Source organism: Mesoplodon densirostris, chromosome 8 (genome assembly GCF_025265405.1).
Source record: "Mesoplodon densirostris isolate mMesDen1 chromosome 8, mMesDen1 primary haplotype, whole genome shotgun sequence".
NCBI lineage: Eukaryota > Metazoa > Chordata > Mammalia > Artiodactyla > Ziphiidae > Mesoplodon > Mesoplodon densirostris.
The window spans coordinates 95,777,899-95,790,807 of record NC_082668.1 but is presented as its reverse complement, the minus strand read 5'-3'; the positions used below and the strand labels follow the sequence as shown (position 1 = coordinate 95,790,807).

The 12,909-nt window shown below is 40.2% G+C and overlaps 1 protein-coding gene across 1 annotated transcript in view; it reads left to right on the top strand.

Annotated features, from left to right (window-relative positions):
• The window catches only part of PDE11A (phosphodiesterase 11A), a 440,483-nt gene that overhangs the window by 227,404 nt on the left and 200,170 nt on the right, over positions 1-12,909 (top strand). The window contains exon 6 of the mRNA XM_060106356.1: positions 9,946-10,078. Within this exon, the coding sequence (XP_059962339.1) occupies positions 9,946-10,078 (133 nt within the window). The remainder of the gene's footprint in view (positions 1-9,945; positions 10,079-12,909) is intronic.

Sequence of the window (12,909 nt, the reverse complement as noted above, 5' to 3'; positions counted from 1 at the left end):
AGTGGCTGCTTGCCTGCTGGTTTTCACAGCTAGCATGATTATGAATCTGTTGGTTTTCACCACTACCCCAGAGCTAGGGAGAGGGAGATGAGAATAAGGTAAATTAAAATGCCACACAACATACTGTCCTTACAGAAATTGAACGGTTTTTCTTGAATAAACACTCCTTGGATTTTTGTAAGCCTCTCTTTAATTTCCAGGGTTTTCAAAAAGTTGATTTTGACCATTTTTGCTAGTATTCTCATGCTTTTATGGAGGAACAAATTTTTAGTGGGCTTTACTCTGCCAGTTTGGAAGGTCTGTCCTCTTCTTACCTTCTTTTAAATTTCTCTATTACCTAGAGTAACAGGGAATGTTAAACAAACTTACACACTGATGTAAGACAGAATACTCCCACAGTATGTCATGAATACATTTTCTTTCTTTTACTTTCTTCTTCATGGATCTTCTTTCTTTGACTGTACCTCTGCTAGGAAGCATGTGACAGGAGTTTTTGTAGAAATAAAAACGTGATACTTATTCTGATTTCAAGGAAATGAAGAAAACCTTTAAAACATTAAACATGAAAACAGCACTGTCACCACCATGACCAGTCATCTTGGAACGTAAGATTTCTTTTGTTGTGTAACTTCCTTTAAACAAGAACCTTAGGACATTCTTTTTGACTGTCTATTGTGGCAAATTCAGGGCTGCTGAAGCTTATTATGACAATATTTAATGTTGCTAATTGAAGAATGAAAGATCCAGATGGCCCGACTCCCTTTCGGTTGTTTCGCAAGGAGGTATTTCAGCAGGTCTGAATTAGTTTAATGGAAGACAGATTGGTACCAGAGACTAAACTCTGGTACCAAGGCCTCTTCTTTATCAGGAAGCTCCATTATTACATTAGTCCCCTAGATATTTCCTAGTTCCTTTCCCTAAAAATATACAGAGTGTCATTAGAATGGAGTGTTTACACACTGACCTGAGCAGGGATAGTATCACTTTGATATCTTTAGGCTTATATGGCCCCCAATCCCCCAAACAACCCTATTTTATAAATACCCTCCATGGCACTAGTAATGTATGTGTCTATACCCCGTTTGCATGATGCTAATTATAAGAACTAAACATCAATGAAGGAGAGGAAATATTTGTAACAAAGTTTTGTATCTTCCAAAATCTGAGGAAACTCAAGTAGACATATTTCCCAAGCGTCTAACTTTCACCTCTTAAATACATTTAATTTCTTTTTCCTACCTTTGAACATGAAGACTCAAATGAAAGACAAAACCTCTCATTACCCCTATTTATTTCAGGCCAGTGGGCTTGTCACTCGAGTAAAACTGTCACAGAGGAGAATTAAAACTATATAAATATCCCATGAACAACAAGGCACATGAATAAGTACTGAGATCACACATAAGAAAGTAGCTATGTAGGTCAGCTGTCCCTTAGATTGATGGCACACAGTAAACAGAATCATGGCAACTCAATTCTTAACGATTGGTTTTTATGCTTGGCTCTCTCATTTTTGTAGGTCTCTCATTTAACATGCCTTTAGTTAATATTTTAACACATTGAGTCTACTTTCTTACTGTGTAGACATATGCCCAGGACCTGTGGGAAGGTATGCCCTCAATCCAGAGCAGATGGGTGGAGGTGCCCACAGCAGCCCCAAAGAGAGATGGGGTAGGGCTACTTGACACATCTAGAAGGATAGAATTTTACCTCTGTCCTGTATTATCATAGCACATTTTTTCTTCAAATCTGACAACAATGCCACAGCCCAAAACAGTAACATCTCTCCTGCCCCAGTAGATAAGCAGTTAAACAGAGCATGTCTCACCTAGTGTTTTTAATAAAAGAAAAATCTTTGGCCTACAAGGAACTGATACTTATTGAGAACTTTCTATGTGTCATGCATTCTTCAACATTATATTATTGTATCCTCAAAACAGCCCTGTAAAATGGGCTATATTTCCCCTATTTTCTATTATGGAAACTAACAGTCAGAGTTAAAATTTTATCTGTAGTTTCACAGCAAGGAAATGTTGGGCCAAGATACAAAGAAAACAAAAACAAAAACAAAACCCCAAAAATGCAGCTTTGCTCAGCTATGAAACCAAGCTGTTGTCACCACATGATGCTAAATTGTAGACACCAACCACTCACAGTAATGCCATCTGACACCCATCTGAGAGGCACAAGACACTTCCCAAAGTGACACCAACTCCTAGGGGTGATAAATCTCATCACTCTAATTGTACAGCTTGAGGAAATGAAGTATAGAAAATGTATTATTTGGTTTCCATGTCTTCATTTCTGATAACATAATGCTTGAAATGAGAGAAATATGCATGTGATGAAGTGTCCTCAGGCAAGACCTTAAAGGCAAGTCCATTAACAGGTCCAGGTCATGATAAAATTCAGGAAGGTCTGCAACTTAGAGCATCTTCCTCTCCCACCACAGTATAAGAACTGACAGGCTGGTTCTACTTGCTAACTACATTCTCTCCCATTACCTTTTATGTCTGAAAGACTTATTTGGTAACCTTCAAAGATATACTGAAACCAGTAGGAAATTATTAATGTCCTAGACCTAGGTGTTTGAGATTCTCCTGCTGGGGTCCTAGCTTTAAGTCCCACTGATATTGACTTAGTTCCTTAATCTCCTAATGGAAAGACAACTTCAAATAATGTTGCACAGCTTGAAGCTTCAGGAAGGACCCAGGGATAGGCAGGCTTACTTGAGAAGAAGAAGTAAGGAGGGGAATATCTTTTTGTGAACCAAAGTGCAGACTGACCTCTAGTCAATGAAGCAAGATGGAAAATAGTACCAGGCACAGCATGTAGATAAAAAAAAAATCAGTTTTTGTTTGCAAAGCATGAAAAAGAAATATCTGTCCTAAAGAATTCTTGGAGTTCCTGACTCTTCGCCTCTCTGAATCCTACCCCCACTGGATAATATTCACACTCTCTAGGTCAATTGACAATCAATCATTCCCTGAGAATGAGAGAATAGATTTTGTCTATGTTGAAACTTCTGTTCCTTACCCAATGATCTATTTTTAGTTAATGGTCACAGTTTTTATTAATGATTGTTAGCACATCAAGGAGAGTGTGTTAGTTCAGTCTTGAAAATGTTAAAATTGAGGTGCCTGTGGGTAACCAGGAGGAAGTGTCCAGAAAGGGCTTGGATGCATATGTAGGGAACTCAGGACTCAGTGGGCTCCTGATAGCCATGCAGAAATTATCAGTAGTATAAATGTGGTTGTGTTTGTGCATGGAGCCACACAATATACAGGTTGGCCTCATCCATTGTGGCCTTATTCATCACTTCTACCATTTACCCTAAGTTTTAGCTCTACTATTCGTCATATCAACACAGAAAACCTCACACTTCTAAAGCTTTACTCTTGCTGTGGTTTTGTCTGAATTGTTTTTACCTTCTTTCTCTGCCAGATGAGTTCTTACTTATCCTACAAAGATCAGCTTATACCAACTTCCTTTGCAAAGTAGTTCCCAAATACCATTCCCAGCCCAAACAGAACTGGCCCTTCTCTCTGTTCCCGTAATGTCTTGTACATCCTTCCTTGGGACGTCACAATCCATTGTCATTGTTTGTGAGCTCCCTGAAGGTGGGGCCCCTTTTGCTCCTGCCTATACCTCTTTCTGTACGTATAAACATATATATAAGGATGGTCAGGGCTGAGCTGACCAACTCCTTTCAGCAAAAAGGAAAAGACCCTTTTTTTTTTTTTTTTTTTTTTTTGCGGTATGCGGGCCTCTCACTGTTGTGGCCTCCCCCGTTGCGGAGCACAGGCTCCGGACGCGCAGGCTCCGGACGCGCAGGCTCAGCGGCCATGGCTCACGGGCCCAGCCGCTCCGCGGCATATGGGATCCTCCCAGACCGGGGCACGAACCCGTATCCCCTGCATCGGCAGGCGGACTCTCAACCACTTGCGCCACCAGGGAGGCCCGAAAAGACCCTTTTTGATTGCTTCATGCAAGATTCACCTGCTACTTTCCAGCATTTTGTAGGGGCCCAACCAATGGCTTATTCTTGAAAAAGTGAAGTCTTGAGAGTCTCTGGTGAAAACTAGAGTGAACTCTAGTGTTCAGACCAAAACCATCAATACAGACAGAGTCTAATGATTAATATTATTTTCTTCAGATATTTTGTCTTCTAATTTAGCGACTTGATTTGAGAATTAATCCTAAAAAATAGTCAAGTTTATTTTCATACAATTTTCTGTGTTTGAACCTTTAGCTAAGGTAGGTTTTTCAGACAATTGAAGATGGCAAAGTTCCTGGTCCCCAGGGTATTTTATTTTGTCTGGTTTTGTTTTACTTGTATCGATTTCTCTCCTATGCTGCACTGCACCTTGTTGACCCCGAGGTTTATATCTATCTCACTGGCCCTCATTTCAGGGACAGCCACATTTCAGGAATTATGTGCTTTCTGTAATAGGGCAATTCTCTTTTATCCCTCCACAGTCAATATATTTAAGCTCCTGAAGTTCTCTTTGAAGTCAGTATGAGTCTCACACTTGGAAGCAAGATACCACTGAGGAAAAGGAATCAAACTGTAGCTCTTTACAGGAAACTCACTTAAAAACCCACATCTTCATATGCACCTGGTTCTAGTAAAATACAAGCTGAAGGATTACTTTACAATTTGCTTGTTATTTTAAACTAATCTTGATCTTAAGGAGGTCTACTTTTTAAACAGTTAAAATAACCTAACTGGTTATTTTGCAGTTATGCACATGGCAGCTAAGATCCACTGAGCTGACATGATCTCACCTGCACTCACAGGCTGTGGAGTAATCAAATTATTGATGTGTTTCCAAACTGCAGTGACTCTCCCTAGATTGATTATGGCTCAAATTGAAAACCTTAGTGTTGAATTTATTGACCTTTGATATCTCTGGTCATAGTTTGGGGGCTCTAGAAAGTTGGTTAATTCAATTTGGGATATTAATTTAAGCTTTCAAAAACCTATTTTAAAAAAGAGCTGTTAGGAACTATTAATCCTGAGCCTCATTGGTGGGAACAGGATCCAGAATGAAGGAGGTGGTCATCCCACCTCTGTGCTGCTTAGACCCCATGGCCAAGACTGTTCTGGACTGGCTTTCATACGCAAGAGGGCTATTAACAATCTCAGACACATCTAGGACTGGGAGGATGAGAATAAGGAAGCTATGCCACAAAGGGAGTAGCTGAAGGAATTGGAGATAAGTTAAAAAGAATGATCTCAGGTGGAGGATTATAGGGAACATGTTAATTATTGTCGAATATTTCAAGAGCTGTCAGTTAATTAGAGCCATGCTCTGTGGCTGCAACCCATGGGACTGGGAGCAAAAGTTGGTGATTATTGGAAAGTAGATTGAGCTGCCACAAAATGGCATGGAATATTTTTGTAGGTAATGAGTTCCCTGTCACTAAAGGCATTCAGTTTGATATTGATGTCCACTTGTCATGTGTGTTGGAGAAGAGATTGAAGCAGAGCCATTTTCAGCCCTTACAGTGTCTCTGTGAGAATTAGGAAAAAGGTGCTCCCTCTAGATGGATGCAGCTCTAAACCAATGTGCACAACTAGGCTAGATTTCAGCCCCATTCATTCCTTTGACAGGGCACCCCTGTACAGGGCTGAACCTGCATAATATACATGGTTGTGTCCTGATCTTACCATTCCAATAGCAGTCAGTATAAGGGAGTAAACCACACAGAATAAGAGGGCCCTTGTAAACCAGGAGGAGTTGACCTATAGGACCTTTATGAAAGAACTGATCCTTTAAGCTAGATGTGTCCCTCAAGAAGTAGAAATAATTTGGGCCTTTTCCTTTGTGATTAAACCCACAACACCACATTGCTGAAGTGTCCAAAGGGGTACTGTCACATGCAGAATTTACTTTAGAAGTTGTTAAAAAGTTGATACTTTAAAAAAAAAGTTTGCTATGGGCTAGATAATATTATAAGTACTTTCATAAATTATTACCTTAATCTGCACAATAACTAAGTAGTAGTATTATACCCATTTTGCAGATGAAATGTAAGTAACTTGTCTGAGAGTACTTTGCTTGGAAGTGGCAAGAGAGTCGTGTAAGTCAATGTGTCTGACTCTAAAACCCATAGTCTTAATCATAAAACAAAATTACCTTTTTTTTTTTAAAGAAAAGGATCAAGGTTTTGGAAGCTCTAACTCAGTGTCATGATTCTGCATTCCAGAATCATGGAAGGTTGAATGGTACAAAGGCCAGAATGTGATATAAATACTTAGACTGACAAATCAACCTTCCTGTCTCTGTAACCATCCTGTCCCCCTGGGCCTTAATTTATGTACCTTGGCAAGATTAAACTGAAGAAAATGGAGGGGTTGTTTTCAGAAAACCTGTTTGCACGGTTGCAGCTTTAAATCAGTTCAAATCTCATCTCCTCTCTGAAGCCTTAGCCTCACCTGAAGCCTTAGCCCCACCTGAAGTTGTTTCTCCCTCCCTATACTTTTTCCTCATTCATGATTGGCACAATTGGCTTGGCAACTAGCCAACACAGCCATGTGACAAATTTTTCATTTGAAATTTCAACTGGGTATTTGAGTCGTGCATTGTTTAATGTCAGTGTGTTCATTTCTCACCTCCCTGACTAGGTGGCAAGCTCCTGAGGGCAGAGACCATAGCTTATGCTTTCTAGAAACCACCTCAGCAGTGCCTGTGCCCAGGGCTGATGCTTTTGCATTGTCTACAGTTTGGAGTGATTTCAGTACATGTGCAGCCTGCACTAAGCCAGATTCTGAGCAGTTCTAGGTCTAGAAGGAGTCTTTCAGGAGCCCCTGCTCAGTAAGTGTTTCCATCATCTTTGGGGATTCTGTAAGTAGGGACCTAAAGCTCTGGATTGTCAAATCCAGTGTTTTGTCCTCCTTCTTCCTTGACTGCAGCCTGAGGCTGAAGTGTTTGTTACCTGCAGCCTCTCCCTGAAACCCTCTGTCAAGTTGACTGACCTCCCTTCTTTTTAGTGAAAACCTACTCTTCTTGCTCCATTCCTACCCATCGACTCCTTCCCAGAGAGGCAACAGGGTAAACAGAAGTGGAGTCACACTTTGGAGTCACACTTTAGCTGAAAATCCTATTTCCACTTGGGCAAGTCATTTAGCATCTCTGAGCCTCAGTTTTCTGATCTGTAAAATGTAGAGAATTGTACTCATAGGATTTATGTGAGGACAGAACAAACTAGTTAGGTAAGCATCCAGCTTCCCTTGGCTCACCGTGGGTGATGATTAATTTGTTTGCCGTTTTTTCTTTCTCTTTTTTATCCTCCCCCTCTTTATTACTGCCTTTCTTCTTCTTCCTTCTCCTACAGATTTACCTATATATTCTCTCCCTGAGTGATCTCATCCATTTATATTCCCTGAGGATAGCCCCAACTCTGTGTCGGTATTTTCAGTCCTGAAGACTTGATATGGGCTCTGGTCCTGGGTTTTCAACAATGAATAACGTGTTGCAGGCTCACAGAATGTCTGTTATCTCCCCCACCTCCCCAGTCCTCTAAACAGCTCCCTTCTGCTGGTAGTGCCACAGGCACACAGCAGCAAAACGTAAGCCGCTGCTGCCCGTCCACCAAGCCCTGTGGAATCGTCTGCAGTACCTCCTGAGTGGCCAGCATCGTCACCTCCCACTGCACAACTTAACTGGTCTGCCAGGACCTCTCCCCACCTTCAGCCTCTCTTAGCCAGTTCTTCTTGCTCATTCTCCCTGGATTAAGTTTCCTAACGTCACAGCTCAAGTCCTGTCACTTCCCTGCTCAGTACTCTTACATCGCTCCCCATTGCCTATAACATAGGTCTCAGCTCCTTGGTCAAAGCCTCCACCTTTGGGCCCTGACGCCCTGTTCAGTCTTATTCACCACAGTATGCATCCCGTGTTCCAAGGCGATAATCAGTGTTCCAAGAACACACCCTTGTACTCTGCTGCTTCATGTCCTTTGTTCCTGCTCTTTCCTCCTCCATGGGTGCCTTCTTCGTCACCCTTCCAATCTCTCCTTGCTGAACTCTTGCCCATCCTGAGACCCACTTAAAGGTTTTTGATGCTTGTTGATAAAGCTGCTTCCTTCCTTAGTTCTCGGTTACCCCTCCTCAGCCTCCCCCTACCCCAGCGTTTCTTTCGCAGGTTCCCTCCCTGGCTCGTCCCCAGGGTCCTGCACAGCTCTTCTTCCCGCCACACACCAGGTCAGCATTTTCCACATTGTTTCATCACAGAAGAGACGTAGACAAAACCTGTGGTACACAGGCAGTGCAGAATGAATCGACAGCTTGATTAGTCACTGCAAGAAATCATCAGCATTGAATCACACCCTTTTATAAGCTGACAAGTGACTTCATTAAGTTGGAACCTCATATCAGGTGCACTGTTATGTTTCTTCCTGTATTTTGCTTTCATTGCAGCACAATGTAAAATTTCACTTCTCACAGGTAGAATACAGCAAAGAGAAAATAAAACGACTTTTTTGTTGTCCCTTTGTTTATTTGAGAAAATAAAGGCTTCATCTTCTCTTTGAAGTCCTCAGTCTTTTTCCTTCTTTGACTTAGCCATCATCTGAGAAATTCAAGACTCTGCTTTTTATTAACACTTCCATCTTCAGCCAGAGATCCATAGGGAATACGTTTATGTACCAGTAATATTTAATATGCAATTAGGGCTGAATAACCTCACAAATATATGTTGAATTTATCAGACGCAGACCAGCAGTCATTACAGATGAGATATATTCATGATGGTAAATGATGTCTGTGCTTCCCTCTCATTCACACATCTGGTGGCCTCTCCATGTCAGTTTCCGGCATTCTCAGTATGGCACAAATTCCACACAGGCACATTATTGCATAATAACAATGACTGTGTACAGCATTTAGTGTTTTTATTACATATAATGCAGCTTAGATCAAAAAGTCAACAGAGTTATTATTCTGACTGTAGTACACTCATTAACATCTTCAGGAACCCAGGGTTCCACAGAATGTAGTTTGGAAAACATTGCCCTGTATACTTACATTCATTTACATAATTTCAGTTATTACTGGTCAAGCCACAAATCTAACATCCTCCCTGAAAATCTTCCTTGATATTATTAATTTGAACAGTGCTCAAGTTTGCATTTCCACAGCTCGTAGCAGTGCTCAGTAGGCACCAGGGGAAGAAATGATGGAAGGGAGGGATGAAGTGAGGAATCTTACTAATTCTTATGGCATTTCTGTAAATTTGACATTTGTAGTGAAGTAGTGAAAGTGACACAAGGGAAAGTTCACAAAATTATTTAACATAAAATTCCTTGTTAAAATCAAAGATGGATTATTGTAAATTATTATTGTTAAGGGTAGAGTTAAAACAGATTTTCCAGTAAGATTTTGTAAGTAGGAAGTGTGTTTTTGTTAAGAAACATACTCTGAAACTACAAAAATAGTTACAAAACACTAACACTGAGTCTAGATGTGCTCTTTTGCTACACTGAAACTTTTGTAAACTCTCAATTTCCGGATTTTTCTCCATCCTTAGGTTCAATTCTCCCTGGTATCAAACATCTGGTCTGCTTAGTTAGGGGGTGCAAGCTAGGAAGGTCAGTGGAATTGATTACGCCGTGGCGTTGGCATACTGTCATCAATATTGGTCACTACCTGGTTATCTGCTTTATGCCTGCCTGCTTTGGGGCCTAAATACAACCTAGAGTTATCCTCTGGATCATAGAGGATCTATCATTTCTACCCATGGAGTTGATTATTTTACATGATAGCAGGTAAGTAGTTTTGAAGTAGCTGCTTATAATTACCTCACTATTGTTCTGTAATTAAGGTCACTTACCCCTTCTTAATGAGGGTAGGTAATCCTGCTATGAGTGTACTTTTGCAGTGTTTGCTTGAAGGTAAACTGATGTTTTTCTCTTTTCTTACTGCCTGCCTGGGTGTTCTGATAGTTTCAAAGAAAGCATGGAGAAATCATCATACTCCGACTGGCTAATAAATAACAGCGTTGCTGAGCTGGTCGCTTCTACAGGCCTTCCAGTAAACATCAGTGACGCCTACCAGGATCCCCGCTTTGACGCCGAGGTAAGAGGAGGCCTCTGGTTGCAGTCTTAAGGTTCGGTTGTTACCCTGTTGATGGTTTGCTGGCTGAAGCAAAAAAGGGGCATCATACAACTCGAGAGCAACCCCTGAATTTACTGGCAATTCTTCTAAATCTTTACCCTGTAATCTGAGTTTTAGCATGGCCTACTGCTGACTGATAGGAAAGCTTCCTCTCTCTACCCTGATTTGTGGCGAAATGGCTATATAGTTTGATTGCATATGTTTGAATCCAATTATATGCCAATTATATTGTTAGATTTTACGTCTCTGAACTTTATAAAAACTGAATTATACTGTATATATTCTTCTGTGACTTGCTTTTCCATTCAATATATGTTCCTAAGTCACATGAATTTGTAATTCATTCATTTATTTTCACTGCTGCAAAGTATTCCATTGTATTTTTTTTAATCCACTGTAGTATCGATGGAAATTTGGATTCAGTGTTTCACTGTTACACACGTAACTGCTAAAGACATTCTTTAGTCCTCTAGTCTGATGCTCTTTTATGATTGGGGGCATTTTGTATTAAACATATAAGTAAACCCATGCATTAAGTATACTCATGCACATTTTAGATTAAAGATAGTTTATATTAAACTGTGAAATGGTTAATAATAAAAATGTGTATATAAGATATTTCCCGATAGATGCTAGTACAATTACCATATTTTATAAGATTGCTCCCAAGAAAGAGTGCGTTGGCTTCTGTTACTGTTTAATATTAATTATGTAGGTGCATTGTGCTGATGTACAGAATATATTAATATAGATTCTGACTTGGCAGAAGTCTAACTTTTAAGGTGGTATAGAGTAGCATCCAGATAAATTTACATCAATTTATAAAATGTCTCTACATGTGTGTGTGCACCCATGTGTGTGTGTGGTATGTATTCAATAAATTGCAAGATTAAATTACTACATTACAAAGCTAAGGTCTGAAGAGTAACAGGAGTGTTGCAGTGAGGACGGTGGTGTGTTCCGGGCAAGGCTGAGAGAGCATGAGGAGTCTGGGAATGGAGATGAGTTAATGTAGCTGGAGGGCCAGGTTGATGAGGTGGGAGAGGGAAGTAGGGGCCAGATTGCCCAAAGGCTTTGAAAGCCCTGTTGAGAAGTTTGAGTATTTATCTTGGGCAATGGGGAACCAGTAGTTGAGTTGCAAATGGGGGAGAAGCAGGAGTTATACTTTAGAAAGATCACACTGGCTTCAGAACAAAGGTTAGATCAGTAATAATAACTGAACATTTAATCAGAAATGAGAGCTGGTCTACGACTCTGGAGACAGACAAGGATTCAGTCCTAGTCTCTGAGACTCCAAAGCTCTGCCTCTGAATCCTGCCCTGTGCTGTCTCCAGTGTCTGGGGTGGGACACAGCAATGGCTGGGAGGCTGGAATCCAAGTCAGATTTATAACTTCATTCAGATCTTTGCAGATGTCTGCATGGAAAGCTTAAATTCCTGAAATTTACGGCTGCTGGAATTCTCTTTCCCCAGGCTACATCCTCTACGTATTTTCTATTCATTCTTCAGCATCAAGTGGAGATGCCTGTATCTTGGACATCCTTTCATGAACTCCCTGTCCGAGTTGGGTGTCTCTCCAGTGTGCTCTCTTAGCTGCCCCAATGCTAACCAGCTTCTAGCTCTTGTCAGTTCTGATGCAGTATTTCTGAGCTTTGAGATACCCTCCTTGGGAAAGTACACAGTCCAGAACTTCTTTAGTTCTCCTCCTGTAAGGAAGAATGCCATCACCCTTGGTTCTGTGACTAGCAGAGCAGAAATGATTTATAGGTGTCAATATTTATATGCATTAACATTATAATTGGGTTAGGACTGATGTTATGAAGTTTTGCCTTTTGCTATGTTTCTTCCCTTCTCGACTTTAGAGAGAGGATACTGAAGAAAAGACCTCTAAACACACAGTTTTATGAAGAAATGCTCTCAGTATTCTATTACTAACATCAGTAACAGCTGAACAAACTGAAAGGCTAGCTATGCAGAAAAAATCATTAATTGCCAATCCATTGTTACAAAGTCAACATGTTAGATTAGAGGTTAAGAGGTGATGGTCGATTCCTACCCCAAATTATAGTGCTAAATTTGGTATGGCTTGCTATTATTCTGCTCTGAGCTTTGGGCCATAAAGTCAAATTCTGGGGTAGCAAGAAGAGTCAACAAATTTACACCATTTTAAAAGTTGGTTCATAAGACATATGCAAAAGTGTAACAAAACATGATAAACACCCACCACCCAGTTTAAGAAAAAGAATACAATCATTACTTTTGAATCCTTGTACTGATCTTCCCTAATCCAATCTCCTTTATTTCCCACACACTATCCTAATTTAAATTTAACATTCCTTTGCTTTTATATATAGTTTCATCACATATGTTTGAATCCCTGCCAAATATATTATTACATTTTTTACGTATTATTACATATTCTACATTTTGCATGTCTCTGAACTTTATATAAATTGAATTATACTGTATATCTTCTGTGGCTTGCTTGTTCATTCAACATAAATTCCTGAGTCATGTGCATTTGTAATTCATTCATTTATTTTTAGGGCTCCTAAGTATTCCATTGTATGAATGTGTCACTTTATCCACTGCAGAGTTGATGGACATTTGGATTCAGTGTTTTGCTGTTACATGCATAACTGCCAAGGACATTCTTGTCCATGTCTCCAAGTGCACATGTGCAAGAGTTTCTGTAGTGTCTGTACCTAGGAGAGTGACATGCTGGGTCATAGGCTACAGGTATCTTCACCTTTAACAGGGAATAAAAAGTTCTTGACCAATCATTACTTTTTT